Source organism: Pecten maximus, chromosome 2 (genome assembly GCF_902652985.1).
Source record: "Pecten maximus chromosome 2, xPecMax1.1, whole genome shotgun sequence".
Lineage (NCBI taxonomy): Eukaryota > Metazoa > Mollusca > Bivalvia > Pectinida > Pectinidae > Pecten > Pecten maximus.
In genome coordinates, this window is record NC_047016.1 from 40,838,396 (window position 1) to 40,865,010 (window position 26,615).

General features: G+C 34.4%; 1 protein-coding gene and 1 long non-coding RNA gene across 2 annotated transcripts in view; one reads left to right on the forward strand and one right to left on the reverse strand.

Moving 5' to 3' along the window:
- Window positions 1–954: 954 nt before the first annotated feature.
- The window catches only part of LOC117322088 (bromodomain-containing protein 3-like), a 34,441-nt gene continuing 8,780 nt past the window's right edge, over window positions 955–26,615 (reverse strand). The window contains exons 7-24 of the mRNA XM_033876835.1: window positions 26,200–26,526; window positions 25,410–25,652; window positions 24,974–25,069; window positions 23,710–23,811; window positions 19,366–19,668; window positions 17,766–18,207; window positions 16,142–16,312; window positions 15,710–15,835; window positions 15,160–15,285; window positions 9,848–9,930; window positions 7,659–8,040; window positions 7,050–7,160; window positions 6,573–6,821; window positions 6,266–6,375; window positions 5,972–6,106; window positions 5,552–5,643; window positions 4,809–4,953; window positions 955–4,493 (exon numbers count right to left, since the gene is read on the reverse strand). Of these exons, the coding sequence (XP_033732726.1) occupies window positions 4,428–4,493; window positions 4,809–4,953; window positions 5,552–5,643; window positions 5,972–6,106; window positions 6,266–6,375; window positions 6,573–6,821; window positions 7,050–7,160; window positions 7,659–8,040; window positions 9,848–9,930; window positions 15,160–15,285; window positions 15,710–15,835; window positions 16,142–16,312; window positions 17,766–18,207; window positions 19,366–19,668; window positions 23,710–23,811; window positions 24,974–25,069; window positions 25,410–25,652; window positions 26,200–26,526 (3,309 nt within the window). The 3' untranslated portion in view covers window positions 955–4,427. The remainder of the gene's footprint in view (window positions 4,494–4,808; window positions 4,954–5,551; window positions 5,644–5,971; window positions 6,107–6,265; window positions 6,376–6,572; window positions 6,822–7,049; window positions 7,161–7,658; window positions 8,041–9,847; window positions 9,931–15,159; window positions 15,286–15,709; window positions 15,836–16,141; window positions 16,313–17,765; window positions 18,208–19,365; window positions 19,669–23,709; window positions 23,812–24,973; window positions 25,070–25,409; window positions 25,653–26,199; window positions 26,527–26,615) is intronic.
- LOC117322090 lies at window positions 19,806–21,984 on the forward strand. Its single transcript, XR_004531455.1, has 2 exons — window positions 19,806–20,097; window positions 21,711–21,984. It is a non-coding gene; the product is annotated as an uncharacterized LOC117322090 (long non-coding RNA).

Genomic DNA, 26,615 nt, shown 5'->3' on the forward strand with positions numbered 1-26,615 from the left:
GAAACATCCTTGGGGGAAGGGGAACAGATTTTGCATAAACGGTGAATCTGATCATAAAGGGCCAAAAGGGCGGGGCCCAATAGGGGGAAATAGAGGTAATTCCTTTAAATCGCTACTTGTCATAAAGTTATGAATGGATTTGAACCCAATTTGGTCAGAAACATCCTTGGGGGAAGGGGAACAGATTTTGCATAAACGGTGAATCTGATCCTAAAGGGGCCAAAAGGGCGGGGCCCAGTGGGGGAAGTAGAGGTAATTCCTTTGAATCGCTACTTGTCATAAAGTTATGAATGGATTTGAACCCAATTTGGTCAGAAACATCCTAAGGGGAACAGATTTTGCATAAATGGTGGCTCTGACCCTAAAGGGGCCAAAAGGGCGGGGCCCAGTGGGGGAAATAGAGATAATTCCTTTGAATCGCTACTAGTCATCAAGTTATGAATGGATTTGAACCCAATTTGGTCAGAAACGGGAACAGATTTTGCATAAATGGTGACTCTGACCCCCGAATGGCCAAAGGGGCAGGACCCAATAGGTGAAATAGAGGTAATTCCTTTAAATCGCTACTAGTCATAAAGTGATGAATGCATGTTCTATAAACAATTCTTGAGGTCTTTCAGACCTTAGAGAGTCTGGACTTCATTAATCTTTAAAGCAGTTCGGATTCCCACGTTATAATCATATATGGCATTGTTAGAGTTTTACAAATAAAACAAATTGAATATGAACATTATTTCGACATTTGGTCTAATCCAACCAGGTCAGCGATACATGCCCCATGGGCCTCTTGTTCTAATAAGGTTAACTGCTCCACAACATATCCAGTATTGCCCAACACTGGGACTGTAGCTTGCCTGAAATACATTCATGTTCAAACGAGAGCTTACATTCTCCTGTCCATCAACATACTGGGGTACATGTACCCTTTAAATATACAACCAGCAAATGCAAAAGCATAGGTCTTGAAGTACTTTATTTTTTTCATGTAATATTGACATGATAATTGATTAATGTGATCAACGATTTGAGATTACAAGCTGCAGCAAAACAATCAACAGCATATGATACACAAGACTGTCATTTGACACAATTCTGCCTCGACAGAACACACAAATATGCAAAGTTATAGATAATACAATCCTGTGACTGAAGATGTTTATACACCAGAATAGTTTGTACTTGAACATCAGAAAGAAAGCATTGGGGGGACTGACTGATTAACCCTGCAAGGTTCCGTTTTCACACAACATACCAGTGTTTTCTTTTTCATTAAAAGTTGGAACAGTGTCAACAGCTGGTACGGTTAATTCATGGAAATATGTTGATAGAGGCTGGACCAGCCAGTGAAAGGAAAACATTTTGGATGACTAAATCTCATGTAGACATATTCAAACTGTTCTTGAATAAAGATAATAAAAGAAAGATACCTTCTGAAGGAAACCATAAGCTGACATGTTAAAGAGTTCAGATATGATTGAATGTATTCTAAAACATTATATATATATTAGCTTGACAAGATCTTTGGTAGGTAGTTACTTCTATACAAACTGCTACATGAGAGAAATCGCGAGACTAAACATCAACTTCTAAAACATTTCTGCATTTAATAAGGAATTGATTGCAAGAGTTGAAACCTTTAATTTGAACAAGTGTTATATGAAGAAAATTGATACTTTAATCCAAAGTTGGAAATATATAAGTTATAAAGCTCTCATAATGTTAAACTACTATTTGGGTCCATATTTTTGTTAATATTTGAGCTCAAAATTTACATACATGGACATTTTCATTGCACACGAGTTCTGATGCTTAGGGTGATTTTAACTACATGTAATGCTATGAAATAAAATTCAATTCTAGACAGAATCACTCAATATGTAATCTTACATTATTATGCTCAAATGCAAGTGGAAATGAATGCATTCTGAACGATGATGAACTCCCACTTACTACATGTTTGGGACTCAAATGGAACGAGTCTTGCAATGTGACCATTGGTGAGAAAGGATTACATGGGTATTTACAATCAGCTGCTGTCAAAAAATATTGGAATAAATTACACAAACAAAATGTACATGTACTGCACCTTTTTTGATTCATTTACACCTAGTGCTATGAATATAATATCTTATGATAATATGAAGATGTTTATGAGATATTTACATCACCACTATGAATAAACAGTCATACCAGATTGACTAAACCACAACTCGCATATAAAAATGATTAAATTGTTAAAAACTTAAACTAAATGAAAGCATGAAAATGTTGCTATAAATCACAAAAGGAAAAAGCAAAATTTCCAAATGTTGGAACAACTTTTAATGAAATAATGATAGGATGATGGCTCTCTCTTTCCACTATATCAACATTTATAAAATGAAACCTTATATAAAGCAGTGCAGTTCTGTAAATCCATATTTAATCATGAAATTAATTCACAGAATGACTGAGCATATTTCATTTGAGACAAGATACAGTTTAAACAGAAACTTGCAGGGATTTTTAACCTTGTTTATTATACCTATGTGGGGAAATGGGGCATAACTGTCTCATAAGTAGAAGCCATGTTAAATCCATGTCTACCTACAACTTGTGTTCAACTGGTTCCAATATTTAGTTTAATAGCACGAGGCCTCAGAAAATGTGCCTACAATTCCTCCAATAAGACTTATTTTGGACAGTCGTATTTCATATCATAGGAAACGTTTACTACATCATTATGACAGTTTAAACAAAACCACATCAAAAACTGAATTTCTTTCAAGAATTAAAACTTATTTTGTCAAAAGTAAATGCCAATTTATGCACAAGATAAAGTAATCCTAGTGAATTTATAATGTATGTGCCATCATTTATTTGGAAAACAGAATTTTGGCTTTAAACTAAGAATGAATAACAGGAACCACTACAAATAATTACGCAACAATTCTCAGAGATCAAGATTTCATATATTAATATTTTCAATCTGTACATAAACATCTCTCTCTGGAGATTTTGAATTCAAACATATCAATGTTCTAAACTTCAAATGATCGAAGTTTAACAACCTAATTAATAAAATCTGTCCATTGATATATAATATTTATTAAGTTTCCTGAACCAGAGGAAATATCTGTTCCCACTTATGCTCAATGAACCAGCCATTCATCTACCACATACATCATACACATATAAAACTTGATGACAACATAAAAATTTACACCAGATATGAATTTTGAAAACCTACAGATTAGTCTGCACTCATTAATTTGAACACTTTCACATTCCATAATAATCTGGATTACATATCTCCCTGATTAATGATTCTGGTTGTGGATTTGTTCTCATAACAATCCCATTCCCAGACATTTTCTTCCAGATGTTTCTTCTTTGGAATGTTAGTGACCAGATTAAACAGTTCAGGACTCTAGTGGATTTAAGAATGCACAACATTCATTTTTTTTGTTTATTTTGTTTTGTGTGGGGAACACAATATGCGTAAATTGTTGCTTGATTTATGTATAATAATGGCAAGATGCCCTTCCCAGAGATTACATTTAATATAATTTATACTGAACGAGTGACAACTTCCTCATCTAATCATGAACGCCTTCAAATGTATTTCATACACAAGACAGTCATGTTTTCTACAGAAGGAACTTGTGTCGCTTTTAGCTTCCCAATGAAAATATACAATAAATGACATACAAAGTTTACGACACACGAGTCTCAGAGTTACAATAGTATAAAGACTTTTATCTACTATTACATACAACATGTGTAATCACACTGAATAAAGTTTAGACTGAACCAGGTTATAAAAGCACCATTCTTGATATCTATCTAGTCTTCAACAAACCACATCACTATAGTATTAATAATGTCCAGTACATCTTTACCAAACCTTCCATTCGTATATACAGCATCAAGATTTACAAGCTGTTTTCTGTTAAAAGGTCATAAAATCATATACGTCTGTTTTGCAGCATAACAATGTTTTGTCCATGTCATAATCAGACAGGCAAAATTTAAACTGCAGACAATTTCTATACAGATTCAGTCTTGTTTCATAGAGAAACTACAATTTCACACACAGGCGTTCAATATTGCTTGTCACGATGGACGGTGCTTAGTTGCCATCATGATTCTTGTTTGATACGTGTTATCACGTTTCCATAATACATTCACTGTCATCAGATCAATCAAGTTCATGTCCATAGTGGCCAATGTCACAGACATCATGGGGCAGTGTTAGAGCCTGTCAAACTGCACAACGTTCAAACACTCTTAATGCACTGTACCACAGAAACCACCAATCTGACTGAGAGAGCTTATTAGCAACCAGTCTGCTTTAAATCTTAAAGCTTGAATCGAGTCTGAAACATGTTGATGATCTCAGCAGCTCACATCATTGTCAAGTGCCAATATTTAGCTAACAGCCATCATCACAGCATTTCCTCAAATGATGCCATTAATTCACTCTGTGCATTCATATCTATCCGATGGGCCATCTGTAATCAAGAAATGAAAATCAATAAGGTTGATTTAAATTTTCAAACTGTGAATATCTATATTCAGATTCCCCCATTAAACAATTAAATATTCCCCCAAGCATAGCTGTAAAATCCAATGTTCTGGGCCTTTTTCCTAGGTTCTCACAATAAGTACACTGTTTTATTACAAATTGTTTGGCAGTTTAGTATACAGTATCAAGCCAACAGTATTGATACAGATAATTACTGACTAATTTAACGATGTTCTGTGTAATAAAAGGGTAGTCCAAAGGTGTTTTTGGTTTTAATTTGCCAAACTTCAGTTCAACTTACAGCCTCTCTTCTTCGCCTTTCCTGTTCCTTCATGCGTTCTCGTTGCTTTGCTGCATTTCGTTCTGCTTCCTTCTGTTTAAGTACCTCCTCATGCAGAGCTTGAGCTCGTCTTGCGTGTGCTAAAGCATCTTCTTCCTCTCGTTCCCTGATAAACAAATAATAATTCAAAAATTGGATAATTGTAGAACATAAATATGTCACTCTCACTGGGATAAATGTTTAATACACAAAACCAGATGTTGTATTAAAACTAGATGTAAGTTAAGTGGAAATATATAGGTCACTGACCTAAATTTCATGCAAAGAGAATGAACTGTAATTCTATTTTGGTTATGGTCATATGATTACAAAAGTAAAAAGACATGTTCTATGATCTTACTTAAGTTAATATTGTTGTCAGGTATGGAGGACATATAAAAGATGAAGATGATAAAGATGGTGTGTTTGTCACTGTTTGCTACATGCTTTTTTTCCTTTAATTTGTGGGAAATCCATTTTGTGCAATGTGTACATGTTTTTAGCAATAAAAAAGCAACAACTTGTTAAGGTCAAGAATAAACGCTTTTCACAATGTATCAATGAAGCTTGAATAAGAACAAGTCCTGTATGGTCATTATGTTCACAAGATTTTTCCCATTGATGATATGTATTTTAAAGTACAAAGAATAACTGACCCCATTACTTCTCATCAAATCATTGATCAATTTGATTAGTACACCTGAAGATTATTGGCAGTAACTCACCTTATTTTTTCTTGTTCCTGACGATGGCGTTCTTTTTCAGCATTGATTTTTTGAATTTTTATTTGTTCTGCTTGCTCTTTAAATGCTCGTTCCTGTCAAAATATTTTATTTATTAATATGTGTTTCAAATGCTTACATGGGAAGAATTTTTTATCTTAAATTATTCCAAGAACAATACATATTCTATAATTTCTTACGATTGAAAATAAAAATTGATGATTTTTTCACTTTTTCTAGCACTGTCAAACAAGTACCAAATTTTGTAGAACAAATATGCTGAAACATGGTTCATACACATTAACTCTGGTAAGACTGGCATAGATAAGGTATAAAATTCAGTCTTTTATGAATATTAACATACATATTTATTTTAAACATACTTTGGTAATAAACTTATGACAAAATGATTTTATTCCATACCCTTTCCTCTTTTTCTTTGGCTTGTTTTTTGAAGATCTCGAAGCTCTGAGATGTATACTTTTTAGATGAGGAGGGTGCAGCTCCCATACTGGCTAGACTTGTCCAAGACCCAGCATTCTTGAGTTTTAACTGGTCCTGTTGATGTTAAAAAATGTTGGAATAATATATGTATTTTTTTGCATTATCAAATGCAATCAATCGCACAGATTTAAAAGCTAAGAAATAAACTTTTGAGTATGGGCAGCGCCCTTTGTCTATGTGCCAAATGAGCTTAAATTTTTTTTTGTCTCTCACCTTTTTAACCTGAGAAAGCATGTTTTTGTCTGGCTTACGACCAGGATCGCCTCCGCCTGGCATTGTGTTATTGCTGCCCACTCCAAATGATATACCCACGCCACTGGCAGCTAAAATGCATAAATAATTCTAATAATTTTATGGAACATATACCTAAATCATGCTTTTTTCAATCAGATGTAATACACATTTCAACAATCCTCTGAGGTTGTGACCAAAAAAATGGTTAAGTATCAATATAAACAGTATTCTATCTTGACATTTGATCTTATGCTTAATATGTTAAAAAATGTTAGACAACACTTACAAATGGTTGCTCCTGGAGGTGCTGGGGGAGCATTCTTTGGTGGACTATGCTTGGGACTGTTGCTTGAATCTTCATCACTAAGGAAAAAGCGAGCCATCTGCTCCGATCCTCGAGACTGTGACCTCTCCATCAACATTGGGGGTGACAGTGGCTTGGAGTCAGGGTATGTCTTCACAGGGGAACTCACAATGATGGGGGGCGACTGTATGGGTGATGGTCGAGATGCTGCTGCTATGTGATTTGCTAATGCTGAAATAACAAGTCAAAGCAATCTTCGACATCTTCTACTTAGACCAGTCCGGAAAATATGTCAAGTTATAAAGTAGCATGCAATAACTAAAATCATTATTTTGATACCAAAAAATAAAGACAAATACAGCAACTGACAATGAGAAATTTGATGAAAATCATAAAAGTTTACTTTAATTACATGGACGAGACAGATCTGCATTACTTTTTGATGTATGGTATACTTACAGACTGGTTTGGAGGCTATGGGTCTTGACAGTGGCTTTGCTGTGGCCATGGCACTAGGTCGACTAGGCTGCTGTGGTAGTGAATGAGTCACTGGTCTGGATGGCGGGGGAACTGTTAATAAAATTTAAGAATTAAGACAGATCAAATTTTCAAAACCAGGAAAGGTACTAAATATCCAATTTTTATTTTGGTTGCAACCAATGTCACAGTCCATACATGAAACAGCAGCTGAGAAATTCTCAAGAAATTTTCTAAAATCAATTTGAGGTTATACTGACCTCATTTTAGTAAGCAACACACCACCTTATTATTCTGTATCTATTTTTCATGTATGATGTCCATACATGAAAGTGATTGAGATATGGTCCTGAAACCTTGTCAACACAGACATGAAAATACCAGCACTATTAGGTATCCCTCTCTTAATGAATGGGTGTATAAAATTATCTTTAAATCAGAGACTCAATATGGTGTTTTATTTATTGTGAATGTAATGTTTTGGAAGAGTTAAGATTGAATACAAGAATTCTTTCTTCAAGAATACTCACAAATAGTAAATGATGCTATCAATGAATTTTTCAATGTTTAAAGGCTTTTATCTAAACCTACCTCTGCCAGGGGAAGCTGGTTTTTGTTGTATGACCGACATCGGCTGACCCACTACTGATGTGGGCTGTACATGAGGTGGGTGTGGTTGATGAGCTATCTGATGCTGTGTAGAAGGGGGGTAGGCTGGTAACTGGAGAGGGTCAGACTTTGTTCCCATTCTGGGAGGCATCTGACCATATCCAGTCTCTGTAGGAAGGGAGGAGAAGTGGTCGTTTGGGGGAAGAGTTTGCTGTCCTGGAGGAACCACAGGAGGCATTGATGGGCGTGTCTGTACCAGTGGGGGCGGAGACTGCAGTTGCTGTGGCTGTTTGGGCGACATCATCCCAGCACCAATAGTAATCTTCACTGGTGGCGACATGGGTCCAGAAGCATTTGGTGGCATCTAGAGAAGTTTGAGATCCATTTTTAGGTCAGATAGATTATTAAAAGACTATCAAGACATCAATTTTCGATCTTCATTTAAAGGAATGAATATTTCTCAAATGAATATGCTACAAAATCTAATTGAATGAGCCCAAAACACAAATTCAAATATTTGGTGTTTTTAGCAAAAAAAAAATAAAATTAATGGAGAAGTACAAACTATAGTCGAACCACACACAATTTAGTTACTTAGATGTGAAATCTGAAAGCTACTTAAATCATATTCCATTACCTTGGAAGGAGTCAATGAACTTTCACCAAATGGCATGACCCCCAGTACGTTCTTAGCTATCTTTTTGAACAATTACAGCAAGGTAGATAACATCCTAGTGATATTTCAAACAAAATTTTCAAAAAAGATAAGAGATCAGTACACTTCAAGCTTATTTGTATACATGGAATTTGTACATCTTCAGTTTGATTTCTAAAATAAAACAAACCAGCAAACATACATGAAGCTTTAACTCTTGCTTTGATGGAAATGCCCAACTCAGAAGTAAAACATATCTACACAACAAAATGTTGTCAGTGATCAATATCATCTGAGGAATACCAGTAATCAGGAGTTACTGAAGTAGTCTTCAACTCATTTAACACAACTTAATATCATGATTGATCAGTCAAAAAAATGAAGGATCTTGGGACAAAAATCAAACAATGAAATAAACAAGAGAATAAGTTTCAATAGCCAAAATCCTGTCGGGGACAACTTTTTATCACGATTATAAAGCTTACCAATTTCATTGCAAGTTCCTAAGAAATTGGTTGAAAATGCAGAATGTATCCAGACAAAAAAATTAAATGGCGAATAAACAAAGGGCGAAACTTTTGCAAGTGTGAAACACAACTGCACATCACAATCATAATGCATACCAAGTTTCAAAGAGATTGGTCAATAAATGTAGACAGAAATCAAACACAAAAACAAGAGGCCCATGGATCTTACAGAAATTTGAGTTTTGAAATTCTAAAGTTAATATAATTAATCCTTTTTTGGCCCAGGGGGTCAGTCAGGGCCAATATTCACGTAGTTTACAATTGGCATCACATACGAATAATTCTAACCAAGTTTGTATTATTTCCATTGGAACAAATAATGCTCAAAAATGTGATTTCCCTGTTTAAACTATTGTAAACTGTATCCCCTCCTTAGGGGGAAATGCGAGACCCCAGGGTCATCAATTTCACAATTTTGGTAAAGGACTTCAGACCTTTCTATCTGGGAGTTGAGAAGATGATTTTACAAGTTTTTGTCAATTTAACCATTTTTGGCCCCGTCCCCAAGGCCCCTGGGGGGGGGGGGGACCATATAATTCACAATTTTGGTCGACCTTTGGCCATGAAAGCTTCCTGCCAAATTTCATTGAATTTGGTCGAGCACTTTTGGATAAGAAGTCGGAAATGTAAATGACAGACAAAATGTGGTTAGAATAGGTCAATTGAGACATTGTCTCAGGTGACCTAATAAACAAAGGGCTACATAAATACCATTCAGGGAAGCACAACTACACGTTATACTGTATACTAAGCTTCAAAGAGATTAGTCAATAAATGTAGATAATCCCGAGTTTTTGCCAGCAGGACTACGCCTACCATTAATACTATCAAATTTGACAGGTGTATAAAAAGTCCCCATGTGACAAGTTATCAAAAGGCAGAGGAGAAAAGGAAATAAAATCACTACTTTGTTTTTGCAACAGCATTCCATAACTTTATATTATTTTGAATGATGTTCAGTGTCTAGGATGATATTGCAATATACGTACCTGTCGCTTATTGAATTTCCCTTTGCCTTGTTTCGGAGTTCCGCCCCTTTTTGAATGACCCTTTGTCCTCTTGGTAGGTGATCCTAAAATAGTGAATATGATTTGCTTCTTGGTAACATGGGCATGGGTTTCCTTCACAACACTGGTTTTCAGGTAGTAATCCAGCTAGTCCACTTCATTGTTTGCTACATTTTTCTGATGTTACTTTTGAAGAATTGAACCCTGTCAAGAGGTTACAGCATTGTAGTTTGGCCAATGTGCTGTGTTTCAGAATGTCTCTCTTGAACTTTTGGTTACTTTGTGTCTATTGTGTTATTCTCATGATTACTATGTGGAAAATGTTACCAGGTTGAGATTAAATTGATAAAACCGTTTTCCCATAAATCTGTCTTTCCTGCTGCAGTGATATTTTTAATTTATTCCTTAATGGAAATTGTGATGATGGATTTATTATAAAATATTTGTATTCAGTCCGATGTGCTTGAGCAAAGAATTAGTTTACCTAGTCTGAAGTTCATGGCTATTTTCTTTTAAGTCAAGTGAACAATATTTACAAATCAATTACATTTTTCAAAACTCGCAAAGAGAACTAGAAATGTGAAATTGCTTATCCTAGTATTGTTGATGAGACTGACAATTTGGAATAATTTCTGTTACTATCAGAATGGTGTTCTCAATAACTGTTCAGGAAATGGTGTTCTCAATAACTGTTCAGGAAATCATTAGATATGTACTACAAGTATAATGTACTATTATGTACATGAATTTAAGCTTTCTAATCAATCATGTTTTTCTATATCTATTAATAGTTCAAACTATTGAATTATAAAGACTTAAACTTACAAAATGTCAATTTATTTAACTTCATTTCAAAATCATTGGTCAACAATTGTTTGAGTAAAAGCAATTTAAACACATAATGGGCAAGTTTAACTTAATGTTGTTCACTGCTGGCATCTTATTTGGGAAAAAGAAAATGAATTTCTTTGTGCAAAATGTTTGTCTTTTGATTTCTGTAGTATGTCTGCTGTTTTACTAAAATGAAGAAATGTGTAAAACTCCTTGCTACAAACTATGTTTCAAGATTGTGACATTAATTGGATTCTACTTTGCTTGTGTCCTCTATGAAGCTGGAGATATTCACTCTTTTAGAACTGGTTTATTTTTTAAGCATACATAAACCTTTCTTATTACATACCTTTTTATCATTTAACACCTAAATGGACTTCCCTTTCAATTACGTAATGTGTTAACATTCAAGAAAGCATTGGTCGTTCGAGAATGTTACACAGCGTGGCATTTTCACCGAATAATTGTGTTACAGCACCATTTTTCTGGTGACTGATGCCTAACAGATGTACTCTAAAAATTCTACAATTTTGAACAGGATTCAATAAAACTTGAATTTTTTATCATTGTCAGAGAGCATCCTGCACTTAAAGCAGATTCTCTTGTTGTAATTTACAGTATCTATACATTATTGTTTTAAGCCAGAACTTTTGGGTCAAAAAATGCATTCTACTTTTCAAAAGATAAAACTACTAATCTGTGGTTGTAAAGAATGTCCTAGTCAATCTTTCTCCAACAGGTTTGCTTATTGCTCATCCAATACATTAAAATTTTGTGTTTTTTTTTTTAAGATTAACGACTGAAGTGGAATGCGACTTCATATATGTACCTTGTACTAGGCATGCCAGCCTTTTCAAGTCCTCATGGTTTAGTTTCCGATATGTCATCACTCTAAAATTTCTAGGGAAGAGGATGATAATAGGAGAGTACAAATAGTGAATTTTCTTGTAGAAAACTTGCATCTGATTGTAAATCATGGAAATACTAACGCAATTTGTGCAATAAACAATCGCAAATATCTACATCATATGTGTTTATTTACATACAAATGTATATACACAACTCCATTCAGATTCTAGGAAATGTTAGGATATTGGGTAGTTAATATTTCAATCATTTGTTGACATCAGAACTTGTTCCAAGTTTAGTCACGAACCCCAGAGATGTAAAATAGGCTGTATATATTTTTTTTAGTTATTTCTGTACTTTTTGTACCCAATGTTCTCTTTGCAGCTGTATTTCGCTGGAAAGGAGAAGATGACTGCAGTTTCCCATGGCTCAAGGTAGGATTGGGATGCCTGCATACAATTTTAAAAGGGAGAAATGTGTGATTCCATTCCAAAACGTGCATTTAAAAGATGTGTACTTGTAAGATGGGACAACATCTGTCAAAGCATTTTTAACCTATCCTTCTCAAGATTCTCCAGTTGTAATATTTATAGGATTTTGTCTCTTCTTTAAATCTTTCATGAGGGTTAGTAACCCTTAATAACACCAAGTCCTATCATTTTGTTGTTGTACATTTGGTTCCAGCTGTATATGTAATGTGTGAAATGCAAGGCCTGTACAGACATCCTCCAGCATGTCATCTGTATACCGAGACAATCCATTTTTCTCTTAAAGACATTTTACGAAGTATTTTAGAACAGTTTCCTTTATAGCTTGTAAACCACATTGTTGTGCATATGTATTAGTTAATATTATACATATTGTATAGATTTAATATACACAATATCGTTTACACACAGATCTGCTGTATATCATCAATGCAAAGTGGCAGGAAATAGTCAGCATATTGGCCAATTTAACTTTGTAATAGCTTCTATTGTCCACCGCTTTTTAATTGAATCACACAGATTTTTCTTCCTGATTGCAGAGTTTTTATCTACATTTGATGTTCATATATTAAATTCAGAATCATTGATTAAAGTAGTTTTTTTTGTTTTTGAAGACTTGCTTAAGATTACATCATTGCTCTTCTTCAAAGAGAAGTTGTAATGGAAGAGACAACGATGCAATACTGACATTTTCAAAACATTGTAAAATTCTATCTCTGCTATGCATAGCTTTGGTTAAGCTAATGTCTGTCTTTGTTTTCGAAAAGTCAATGAATTTACAGTTGAACATTGCATGTCCTTTTGTCATTTAGACCAATACATCTTTTTCAGAGACAAAATGTTGCCACTCCAAACAATAGTTCTCTCCTTTAACCTAATTCCATGCTATTATTATGAAGAAAACATTGCAAAGGAAATAATGAGCATGCATTCAAATTTTTGGTACTTTAATAATTGAATGTCAAGATCCTGCAAAAATTCTATATCAAGATGGTGCAATTTCTTAGTCGATATGCATGCAAACCTCTTCTGTGCACCTATAAATGTTTAAATACATTTTCAATATGATTTTATTACAATTTCGACAGACAAAAGGTATGCAATATCCTTCTGCGACAAGCTTCATCTACATACCATATAGCTTCACTTGGACAATTTCTCTTTGGTGTGATAATGTAGACACACCTATCTACATCGCCACAAATGAATACCCCATCCCTATTAAAAAGTAGCCAAGGCAAAAGGAAGATCGACCATGGAGTGCAGAATGTTTTCTTATTGAGGCACAGCCACAAAACAAGCTGCTAATGAAGAAGGACAAAAAAGTAAAAAAAAAAACTTATTTAAATGTTTATTTATTTCACATGAGTCAATATGTACTAAAGACAAGATGAGATATGCAATTTACTATGTACATTGATGAGACGTAGGACTACATGGCTTAAAAAAATTACAAAAAGAACCTGTGTATACCTAGGTGAAGTTATCACCAATCTATGTACAACTTTTGTAGAAAATATTAAAATGAGCACGTCACAAACACAGTAAAACTACTAAAGGGCCACAAAATATTTATTAATAATCAATACTATTGGTAGAGACCTTTAAACAAAACCATTTAAAAATCTTTCATGCATCATGTTTTCCAGACATTTCTTTTTTCCAAAGAGATAGATCTATGAATTTATATAATGTAATACAACAGAAAGGAATGCTAATAGCATGATTCTAGCCATGGAGTGCAAAGATGTGTTGATTGCTCAAGATGAGGCCAGCTCACTTATGCTTCTTCCCATCATTTACTCATCTTGTTCCCATCATGCAAGACTTCTTTAAGGTAACATCACTTTGCTTATTGAACTAGATTGTTGCATGATTCCATCCCATCAACAGAGGACAATTTCCAACTTTGATTAATTATGGATTTTCAAAGCCTAACGTTCTTTTTACTAATAAAGGTACTTTTCAATGCATACTTCATGCTTTTTTCATAACATTTAACAGATAATTGCTATGTTTTACATTAAAATGAGAGCAACTACAAGTCTTGCAGGCTGAACGAGATTCATATTTGGCAGGGAATAAAATTCTCCTAAGATCAGTACTGATGAGATATCACAACAAATGAGAACAAATGAAAGATGTGTTGACACTTTGCTTGTGTATGAAATAATGGGCCCATATTTTCACAATATTAGGTATAATAATTTTCCAATAAATAAAAAAAAGTAGCACTTTATCAACAAAAAGTTGCTATACATTGCTACCTCATATATATTAAAGCCTTGTTCATTATCAATAAGAAATGCTTAGAATGAAAGTTTACTTGTTTCTCTATTTAAAAGATTTTTCACATATAAATACTGTGATTGCTCTTTAAATAATATCAAATTATGATAAGTGTTCATTCTACAAACACAAAAAAGTATGTCACGTCACATCACACAATAAATAATCCTAACAACCATACACATTTCTCTTGCATACTCCAACTAACAGCCAGGTTACAATTGGGAATTGTTCCACGCATGAACACAATGATAAGCACCATATTCAATGACACACATACTTACATATAACATGATCTTTAAATGAAACCTTGTACATTCTGAACCTGCATTTTGTACATGATTGACTTATGTTCAATGGCTCATGAAAATGAATGAATGGGATGATCAATGTCCTATGGTATTTTAAAGTATTCAACACCAGCATGTTTTGTGTGACTGGCCCCAACAATTAACACATTCTGCACTCTAAGCCAAACCAAATACAAACACCTTGTACTGTCCATTTCAACAAAAGATGCAATATTATTTATCAACAACAATGGATTTCAAGACCCATTTGGTGCGAGACTGCAGTTAAACTGAATGTCTTCTGCAGTCAAAAATATAAGAACAGGACTCATCAGAAGAGACTTTATGTGGTATATAACCAAAACCACTCTTGATGATTACCATTCCATCTTCGCAGGTTCATGTAGAATTACTTGTAATACATGTCATCCTGCAGCATTGCCCAATCCCAGTTCACCTGCCCTGCTATGTAGCAAGGCAGGGCCATCAACAAACCCCTTACTCATGACCCCTAGAGCAAGCCAAGACTGGATAGAGGTGGTCTAACCTGACTCAGAGTCGCTGGAATCAGAAGAACTGGATGAGCTACTGTCTGTACTGGAATCACTGCCGGACGAACTACTGCTGCTGGCACTCAAGCGACTGGCCCCACCATCTGCTGCATTGCCATCATCTAAGTGACCAAAAATAAAATTGTGGTATTAAACACAAAACCCCAAACCCAACAATCTGAACTCATGAAGGATGCTAATGGAATTTTTGGTATTGTTTGTATGATTTAAAGGTTAATTCTTACTGGTAAGAAACCATTCCACAGTAGCTATTTTGTTAAATAAGGAAATGGAATCTGTTACAGTTTCATGGTGTGGTTGATATTTGATTTCCCTTTCCATATTGAAAAACAGCAAGTTGCACTCCACCTTTCATTAATAAGTTTTGTAATATTACACTTGGAGAAAAAAGGAAGAAATAATTGCAATAAGATGCACAGTGACAGCGGTGTCTCCTTTTTTGTGTTTGGCGACAATAGATAGACCTCCAAGGCCAAGAAGAATAATTTTGCTGATCAATATAAAAATTGCTCGACTGAAACTTACCTTTTTTGCTACCAGTTTTCTTGTGGGATCCTCCTAATTGACCCTGTACATCCTGCAACCGTTTTTCCAACTCCTTCTTCTTTTCACTCTGGGCTTCTTCACGTGATTTACCAGCTCCTTTTTTCGCTAATTTAGACCAAATTTCAATCAATTATTAACCACTTCAAGACACTAAGAATCACTGTAGTCAAAGAAAAGTAAAAGCTACACGTTACATCTTCATATTAACACTGCCAAATCAAACTCAAATTATTTATTGAAATGAAGATCTTTCCATACTTCTAAGCTGCATACATACTTTATCAAAAGTTTTAATAGTCGACATAATTTTAACTTGCAGGTTGGCTCCTTATTCAGCAGTCATTCCAATTTTTTTTTTTTTTTTTTTTTTTTTAATGAATTCAGTTCTACCCTCTTAACAGTCATACTTACTGTATGTTTTTCTTGTTTTCTTTTTTAAACAAGACATCACATAAGCTTCTAATTCCCGTAATGTTGAAGGTTTTAAAGTTTCAAAGTCTATTTCTATTTCATCTGGATTGGAATCTCGTAAGGACGGTTCTCTGGATTGTATTATATACACTACTCTTCCTAATTTATCTCCTGCAAAACAAGATGTTGAAAGTCGGAACATTTTTGAAGCAGAACAAAACAGACAATTATAAATGAGATAAATATTTTATGTTGCCTAACAATATTTGTACTTTGGCCTTGGTAGACAAATAATGTATTGAAAGTTTCTTTTGTACTTGAAAGTTTCTTTTGTACTAGATTGTAATATATATCATTTTTTATTCAAGTGAGTTTCATTTAATGAGATCTTGAATTTAAGGAAGATTATAGTGCCAACTGACATTAAAATGAAATTTTAAAAAAAAGTTAACCGGCGAGGTATGACATTACATTCTTCGATAATCGACAGTTCTTTCTTATTAACTTTAACATAATCAGTGAACATTATTGTGGTATGGTCATGACAAACATTTTTTGGAAGCCAAGTTCAATGATCTGTCGACAGCCATGGTCATTTAGGGCCAGTATTGAATGCAGAGTAAATATGATACCACAACCATTTTTTACTAGAATGTTTTATGAAATTCCAATTTTTGAAAGTAATTGTACATTCCTGGATGGTAACAGATGATGCATATGCTATTTTCAGGAATTTAGTAACTTTGAAGAAAATGTTGTTCATAGTTTCAGGCTTAACATAATGGTAAGTTGAACATTAAAATGGATTTTCTCTCTAAGAAAATTAAACTGATGTAGAATTTTTTCAGGAAAGTCTAGAACATCATTTAAAAAATTTCAAAAGAGCCATATAGGTGGGAACTGAAATTTGAGGGTCTCTTATAGGAAAAGCATTGCATTAACAATTTCTTTATGCCCCAAGAGCATACATAAAATATACACCCACCCACCCACCCCACTTTTGGCAGCCAATCAAACCTGCACCAAATATTAATGCTGCTGCTTCTGACCCCAGTTTTATTTCTTGAACTTGAGGAGCTAACTTTACATGATGAATTTAAGAAAAGGTTTGCTTCCCAAGATTTCATTAAAATGCTTCCCCAAGGATGATTTTAAGGTAAGAATTCCCCTTTGAATCCTTAAAAATTGAGGAACAATGATGAAATCACAGCTAAGCCGAATTGCATCAAAATTCAATAACCCATGTAAAAGTAGTATTTCAAAGAAAATCTTTACAGACGACAGATGCTGTGCCATGCTGTGAGCTCACCATTCCTTCAGACCAGGTCAGCGAATATGGACAACAAGCTAAATGTAATACCCCTTTCCCTGGGGATATGGTGTAAAAGAAACTAAGCAGAATCATGTTTGCTGAACAAGATGTCTACCAGGTCTGTAAAATTTGTTAAAGACTGTATTATCTAAAACACTCAACAAAATCCTGCAACCAAATTTCAATCCATGATTAAGACATTTAGGTTCTTAAGCAGAACCTGCTGTCCAGTATTTTTGAAAGCCCATTAACACAAAAAGATTACATTGGACCAATTCGTTTAAAGAAAAGTAAAATGACTCATGAACTCACCAGGCAACTTATTTATATCCAAACTTAATTGTCTTTTTTCATCATAAGTCATTGGCTTTGCATTGTCCTCATCATCACTATCGAATGCTGGAGGTGGTGGTTGTAACTGAGACACAGCCACCGTTGCACTTTTATTTTTCTTGGAACTATTTTGTGAGCGACCTGCTCGTTTGCGTTTAGATTCAGAAGGTGACTTTTGTTTATTTGCCTTTGTCTTTACAGTTTTTGCAGGCTTTGAGGTGTCTGCAGCCGGCAATTGCACAAGTTGTGGCTGAGATGGCACATTTAAAGGTTCTGTCACTTTGTCTTTCACTTCATCTTTAACTTTAGATTTCTTTTTAACAAGTCTTTTCTCCTTTCTTTCACGTCTTTCAGTCTTTTGTTTTAATTTTTGCATATGTTCTTCTGTTAATTGTTGCAACTGTTCTTGTATATGCTTCATCTGAAATAGAGAAAAATTGAGTTGATAATCTGTTTACAAAAATGGGATGCACAACTACATGTTATACTGATCAAGCATACAAAGTTTTGTTGAAATTGAAACAGTACTAAGTAGGAGTTGTCCAAACAATATTATGGGACGATAGATGGATTCCAGTATAGCGCTAATATTTATAATAACTAACTTTTCAATGAAAAAGTCTTGTATTGGTATTTCCTGAAAACTTATTTTCTATAGGGCCAAATGAAAGGATATTCTCAAACATTTATTTCATTATTCAGTAGTTTTATGTATCACTTTTATCATCACACCACATAAATCACAAGGTATTCATGATTTTTTTTTTCCAATTCATTGATCATTGATAAAGTTCCTCCTTAGAGATATTAGTACAATGTATAGAGAAGGTCAAAGATGTTAAATTCCGGAATCTTTTTATTTTTTAATTTTGATTCCAAATACTGTACTCAATATAAAGTAACTGTAATAAAGTAAGAATTAATCTAATGGCACCGTTTCTACTTATGAACTCAATTCATCAAGACATTTCAGAAAATTGCAGCCACCCACAAGATGTGAAATCAAAATGCCAAGAATGCACAAGTAATAAATTTGTGATAAATAAGGTAAACTCATACCCAAACTATGAAGTCCCACCGACATGTAATGTAGGAGATAGCACCTGGACAAAATTTTCGATAATGTAGGCCAAAGGTCAGGTCTGAACGACCTACTTTTGACACATGACACATACTCACCTAGGTGAACCCATGCCTTCAGTATAAAGTTCACGACAAGTGGTATAGGAGATACAGCCAAGACAAATTTTTGCTTTGAAGTAGGTCAAAGATCGAACAAAGATCAACACGTAGATTCATGACATACTGTCTGAACTAGGAACATATTACCAAAGCAGGAAGTTCCAGTGGCTAGTAGTGAAAGAGATGAGTCTATTTTATATGTTGATATAGATCAAAATGACACTCTGACCTACTTTTTGCACATGGCAAACCACCTCACCTAGGTGAACCCATGTCCTAAGTATGAAGTTGCAGTGACAGATAGTGTAGTAGATAAAACACAGAAGGTGAGGAGGAGAGCACAAAACTATAGTACCCCTTCTTTGTGGGAGACAAACAAGAACCATTGATCACATACCGTTTCCTGCATTTCCTTGATCTTTTGCTCTCGCTCCTCTTCACTGTCGTCATCATCTGTCGGAGATTCCTCTGCAGATGAACTTTCACTATCACTTTTTAACCCCCCATTCCCTGCAGTTTCTGGTAGGTCCGGAAGTTCAGGCATTTTTGCATATTTCATTTCAAAAACATCCTGTAGCTTCTTTGCCATCATAACTACATCACTATCTGGGGGGTTGTAACGATAACAGTTTGTGAAAATTAACCGCACATCCTCTGCAAACTCTGATGGACAGGAATACTCTCTTGTTTCCAATTTTTTCTGAAAAGAGATTGCAACAATAGTTCACATTTTGTTAACACATCACATCATGATCTAGTTTGGTAGGCACAGCAAGATGCTGTACTTTTTAAAGTGGAATAGAATAAACAAATAAATTCCTTGTAGCCAAGAGGAAATGATACAAACTGCACAAAAATCTTTGCTATGTGAAACCATAACATTACATACATACAAGTCATATCTAAATAGGCCTGGACCATTCTTTCTATGCCGCAATTCAAAGCTTGGATTATCTTAACAAGCAGTGTCCACATATTTGATTAAATGAAACATCAAGTTGTAGCCATGTCATGAAACAGTCTTACTCTCAGAAAGCAGACTGGGATTATACAAGGCATTTTCTCTCACCTGATTGATTAAAGACTCAATCATTGCAATACAGCTATGATCCTTGCCCAATATTTTCAGGTTATGAAAGACTGGCCTTGTGGAGATGTTCTTATCAATTATTTCTGTATATTAAACACTTGCAACCAACATATTGATACAAAACCTGTCACAATCAACAAATCTAGGATAATTTGAAAGGATAGTTTAAAGTTATTACAAACTGAGAAGCAAACTTGTAACACCTAACAATAATCTACAACAAAAATTGACTATCTCACAGATCATATAATTCCCAATACCATTACATTGGTGATGAAAATTGCTTATAATACAGAAACAAGAGATCCCAGAGGGATCTTGGCGCCCACCATTGAATGATCTTCATAGGTTCCATGTCAGATTGATCTTTTCTCTACTTTTCCCTTCATTTTACTAATCTGTGCAAATCAAGACATCCCTCCAGTACTTTTCAAACAAGGGAATCCTAGCTATATAAGAAAGTTGAGATTTAACAATAATGGCTGTTTGTTTGCCAGGTTGTTTTCAGGACAGACTGGTCCAAAAATGCAATACAAGGAACCAAGGGGAACCTACTTATGAAATTTGAGAAAGATCCATTCAGTACTTTGAGAAATAGAGATAACAAACTTCAATTGTCAAAATCCAAGATGGCGGTCTGTCGGCCATGTTGTTTTCCGATTGGTCTCAAATCGCAATATGCATAACTAGGCACCAAGGGAAACCTTCATATGAATTTTAAGAAAGATCCCTTCAGCACTTTCTCAGAAATAGCAATAACAAACTTCAACTGTCAAAATCCAAGATGGCTGCCTGTCGGCCATATTGTTTTCCGATTGGTCTCAAAACGCAATATGCATAACTAGGCACCAAGGGGAACCTACATATGAAATTTGAGAAAGATCCCTTCAGTACTTTCTCAGAAATAGCGATAACAAGAATTGTTTACGGACGGAGGGACGGAGGGAGGGAGGGACGGACGGACCACGGACCACGGACGCAGGGCGATTTGAATAGCCCACCATCTGATGATGGTGGGCTAAAAAATGTAAAGGTTCAGGTTTGTTTTTCTGCTAAATATCATAATTTTTTTAAAGTAAATTTCTTTTCTTTACTATATCTCTTATCTTAGAATTATATCTCAAATCTCAATGTATAACTTAACACTACTAAAACATGATTTCGTTGTCCCAAATTTTTTTTTTTTTAATTTTAAAATTTTAAATTTTTACCAGTATCAGCCAGGTGGCAATTTACCAAAATAGCCAGGAAAAACGATCCTTACTTAATCAGTTGCAATAAATTTACAGCTTGATGCATAAAGCCAACACCAATTCTAGAACAACAGATATCCTGATTTAACTGCATTGATGAGGTATTATTACCATTAATACACAAAATGTTCCACAGATTTTTTTTTTGGAAAAGAAAACACTTCAATTTGGAAAGAAATGTGCTTCAACTTAAGCCTTTAATAACAGCTAGTGGTTGGGTAAAGGGGAGATAATTACACAACAGGCAAACATTTAATACAGAATTAAAGTATAGCCATGGCATGAAACAGTCTTACTCTCAGAAAGCAGACTGGGATTATACATGGCATTTTCTCTCACCTGATTGATTAAAGACTCAATCATTGCAATACAGCTATGATCCTTGCCCAATATTTTCAGGTTGCCCAAGTTGAGATCTTCTAACCAATAATTTTTTGGGTACATAAAACAGTTGTTTGCAACTTTGCCAAGTAAAAACTGGCTGAAACTATTATATTGATACCATCAGAAAATCTAGGACAATTTAGAAGGAAAGTTAAGTTTTAACAAACTGAGAAGCAACTTTTGGCACCTAACAAAAGGTGGCATGACCTATCACAAAATTGATTATCTCACATATCATAAGATTCCTTATACCATTAAAAAAAAAAAAAATCTTAACACAACTGATTGACAACTCAAAGCCTGGTGTGACGAGGTCTTATTACGAAACATGTTTCACTGTTTTTTAAGCGATAGAATACTGATCTTGACATTATCAAAACTTTGAAGAAACCCTACTACCATTTTGAAATCAAATGTTTAAAATTCTGCCATATAAAACATTCAGTAATGGGGGATAATTTCACAACTGGCAAAAAGTTAATACAAAATTAAAGTATAGCCATGGCATGAAACAGTCTTACTCTCAGAAAGCAGACTGGGATTATACATGGCATTTTCTCTCACCCGATTGATTAAAGACTCAATCATTGCAATACAGCTATGATCCTTGCCCAATATTTTCAGGTTGCCCTAGTTATGATGTTCAAACCAATAATTTTTTGGGTACATAAAAGTTGTTTGCAACTTTGCCAAGTAAAAACTGGCTGAAACTATTATCTTGATACAATCAGAAAATCTAGGACAATTTAGAAGGATAGTTAAGTTTTAACAAACGGAGAAGCAAACTTTTGGCACCTAACAAAAGGTGGCATGACCTATCACAAAATTGATTATCTCACATATCATAAGATTCCTTATACCATTAAAAAAACAAACAATCTTGACACAACTGTCAATCAGTTGTGTTAAGATTTTTTCCTGTTGCTAAAGCAAATAGCACTTCTAAAATGTCAGATTTCTCAATCTAACTCAAAAGCCTGGTGTGTCGAGGTCTTATTACGAAACATGTTTCAGTGGTTTTTTTAAAGCAATAAAAGACTGATCTTGATGTGATCAAAACTTTGGAGAAGAAAACCTGCTACCATTTTGAAATCAATTATTTAAAATTCTGTCATATTTTGGAAGAAATGTGCTTCAAATTAAGCCTTTAATAACAGCTAGTGACTGAGTAAAGTGGAGATAATTACACAACAGGCAAACATTTAATACAGAATTTAAGTATAGCCATGGCATGAAACAGTCTTACTCTCAGAAAGCAGACTGGGATTATACATGGCATTTTCTCTCACCTGATTGATTAAAGACTCAATCATTGCAATACAGCTATGATCCTTGCCCAATATTTTCAGGTTGCCCAAGTTGAGATCTTCTAACCAATAATTTTTTGGGTACATAAAACAGTTGTTTGCAACTTTGCCAAGTAAAAACTGGCTGAAACTATTATATTGATACCATCAGAAAATCTAGGACAATTTAGAAGGATAGTTAAGTTTTAACAAACTGAGAAGCAACCTTTTGGCACCTAACAAAAGGTGGCATGACCTATCACAAAATTGATTATCTCACATATCATAAGATTCCTTATACCATTAAAAAAAAATAATCTTAACACAACTGATTGACAACTCCAAGCCTGGTGTGACGAGGTCTTATTACGAAACATGTTTCACTGTTTTTTAAGCGATAGAATACTGATCTTGACACTATCAAAACTTTGAAGAAACCCTACTACCATTTTGAAATCAAATGTTTAAAATTCTGCCATATAAAACATTCAGTAATGGGGGATAATTTCACAACTGGCAAAAAGTTAATACAAAATTAAAGTATAGCCATGGCATGAAACAGTCTTACTCTCAGAAAGCAGACTGGGATTATACATGGCATTTTCTCTCACCTGATTGATTAAAGACTCAATCATTGCAATACAGCTATGATCCTTGCCCAATATTTTCAGGTTATCGAAGGCTTAAATTGTGTCTTGCGAAAATAAGGATGCACACAATGTACTTACTTTAATTGAGCCTAGGTCCATAGGCTTTTTAATAATTTCATGGTAATCATGAAGACCCAGAAGATTGGCATCCACTGGCTTATAAAATGGCCAAGCATAACTCTGTGAACAAAGAAAATTGGAATATTACACATAAAAGTAATTATTCAAACTATCATACTTTCATAATAATAAAACCTAGTTAAAACAAGTTTGAACAGTCTTCATACCATCTTTTAAATGTTGCTTCAATTTACATTCCCTAATCAAATTTGGCCAAAATCTTTCCATTTAGTATATGGAATACAGGTTGTCAACTTCTTCTGTAATCACGACGTCTTAAGGTACCACAACCTCCTCATTTTATGACGGGGCATAAAAATAGTATAACGATAAGTTATTTTATGTGCCGTTGTCGTCAGTGTATTCATTTGTTAAAATAGTCTAATGCTCAGAAATCGGCTGTTTATGAGGGATCGTTTACCCTGACAACAAAATGTTGGACTCAGCTTTCACTTTCAATTCCTGTGGCTTTGTTTGAAATCAAAAAATGATTGTATACAATTGAATAAATTCTATCATCAAAATAAAACAAGAATACAAGCAACTTTTGCACTCAATGGAAAATGACATAACAAATGGGTGACACAGTGAGCAGATTTAGTCATACTTTCTGTCATTCTTCTGAAGGATTTTGCAATATGAATTGTAGATATTCAGTATTACAAATTTCTACTAATTACACATGATAGACTGCAGGTATTATATCCGGCAACATGAAGATTTTATTTGATTTAAACATATTTTTATTGTTCAATATAACAACAAGGATAAGGCACAAGTTATCTCAATTTAGAAACGCCTTCTCCCAAAATACATTGTATATCTATAACATATCTACAATAATATACACTATCACCAATTAAGTTTTCTAGAATTAGATATTTGTTAGGAAGAGGAGAGCTGAAAAGCCAGGAAGAAGAAAAAGAATAACAAAAAAAAGGTGGGGGGAGGGGGAGGGGTCTATTGAAGTGAAGTATTTTTAAGTGACCTTAGAACCGATTACTATTTTTAATATAGGTCTGTACGGATTTAAAAAAATAAGATTTTATAAGCATCACACTGTCAAATCGTCATGTTATTAAAATGGGCAACGACAGCCATGTGCGTGGAAAAGCATCAATGTGCAAAGGATCAATCCAGCAGCTAAATTTGAAATAGTACAGAAAGGTATTAGCTAATGGATATACTTTTATATAAATATCTTGATTCTATATCGACTTACAGCATGTTTTTTTGCAAACAATTCCTTGACAAAATTACTGCAATACTTCAATTGTGGAGAGAGCTTTCCCTTCTTGTTCTTCAAATTGTGCTGTGCCTGTAAAAATTGGAAAGAAAAACACATGATATGTCCATTTCAATATTAAAATGTCAGATCAAAACAAAATCTTCCAAACTGATGGATTTCCCCAAAAATCTTATACTCGTCTTTAGTCATCCTGCATAAATACATGAAATTTCCTGACTTATTACAAACAATTTCAATGTCTTGTTTAAATCACTTTGATGTATATATATTTCTATCTTTTATTTAGATTAACCATAAAACAAGGCTAATCTGTGGCAGTTATTCTGAAAGCCTATCAATATTTCCACTATAATGTCCAATGCAAAAATTTGATGTTCAGGACAGAGGAAACCCTTTTGTCAAAACTTACCTGTTCTCCTACTGGTTCTTCAGAGGGTAAATCTCGTTTAGGTTTTTTGATTTGCCTATTACTTTCCCTCCTTGCAGGGGTAACCTTTGCTGGTATGACCTTTGCAGAGAAGACCTTCGCTGGAGTAACCTTTGGAGAAACAAGCTTTTCTACTTTGGGACTTGGATCAAATACAGGATCATAAGGTGAAGAGGACACGACAGGGGTAGTTGTGTCAGCTTTTCGTTTTACTCCTCTTTTTGTCTGAAAATACAAAAATAAGAATATCATGGTGACAATATAAGTTGAAGATGATCCAATAATTTAAAGAGTGATCAAAGTGTTGCACTCTGTGGCAAGTAGAACTGTAATGCAAGGCCAATATTTCAATTGTTTGCAGGAATAGATATTTTTTGGAAAACATGTTCAAACATCTTTTATAGGGCTTACATAATAAAGTGATGAATAATTGATGACATGAACTGTACTCCCTTCAAATTTGCTAAATAGTTTGGTTTTAAGAAAAACGTTCAGTTCCTTACATACCTTAGAGGTATTCATAAAACATCTATCCCATCATGAGTCTAATGCAATTTTACCATTAATTCAGTCTCCTGAACCCCCTTACTAGGTATTTTGAATTTGCAAGAAAGATTTCCTAAAAAGTTTGTGCAATTGGTCAGTCAAGCATTTTATAAAAGCAGATTAGGTTATTTTTTAATTTTGAGATGCATATTTCTATGCATTTTTGGCTCTTCATACAGGATCCAGTGCACACTTGTCCAGTCCCACTCCCAAAACAATGGCATACCTTGATTGGTTGTGATGGAGGTATAATTGCTGGCTCCATAGAATTGTGTGTTGAGTTGAACTGTGTTGATTCCATAACAGTGTTAGTTGATGTTGTTGTAGTTGATGAGATGGATGCTGGTGCTGCAGTGACAGCTGTTGTGGAAGATGGGGCCACAGCTGCAGTGGTTGGTTGTAAAGTAGATGAAGGGGTGGGTAAAGGAGGTGGGGGTACAGGTTTAGCTGGTTCAGCATCAACAGGTTTGGTACTAAGAGTTTTGTTGGCTGTAGCACCAGAAAGTTTGGCAGACTTCGGAGTTTTTCTTGCTTGTGGGAGAATTTCTTTTTCCTGTTAAAAGTAAATTTGTATATATATAAATATTACTAGTATTCAACCTAATTAGTGAGATGAAAAAAAACTACTACATGTTTTGATAT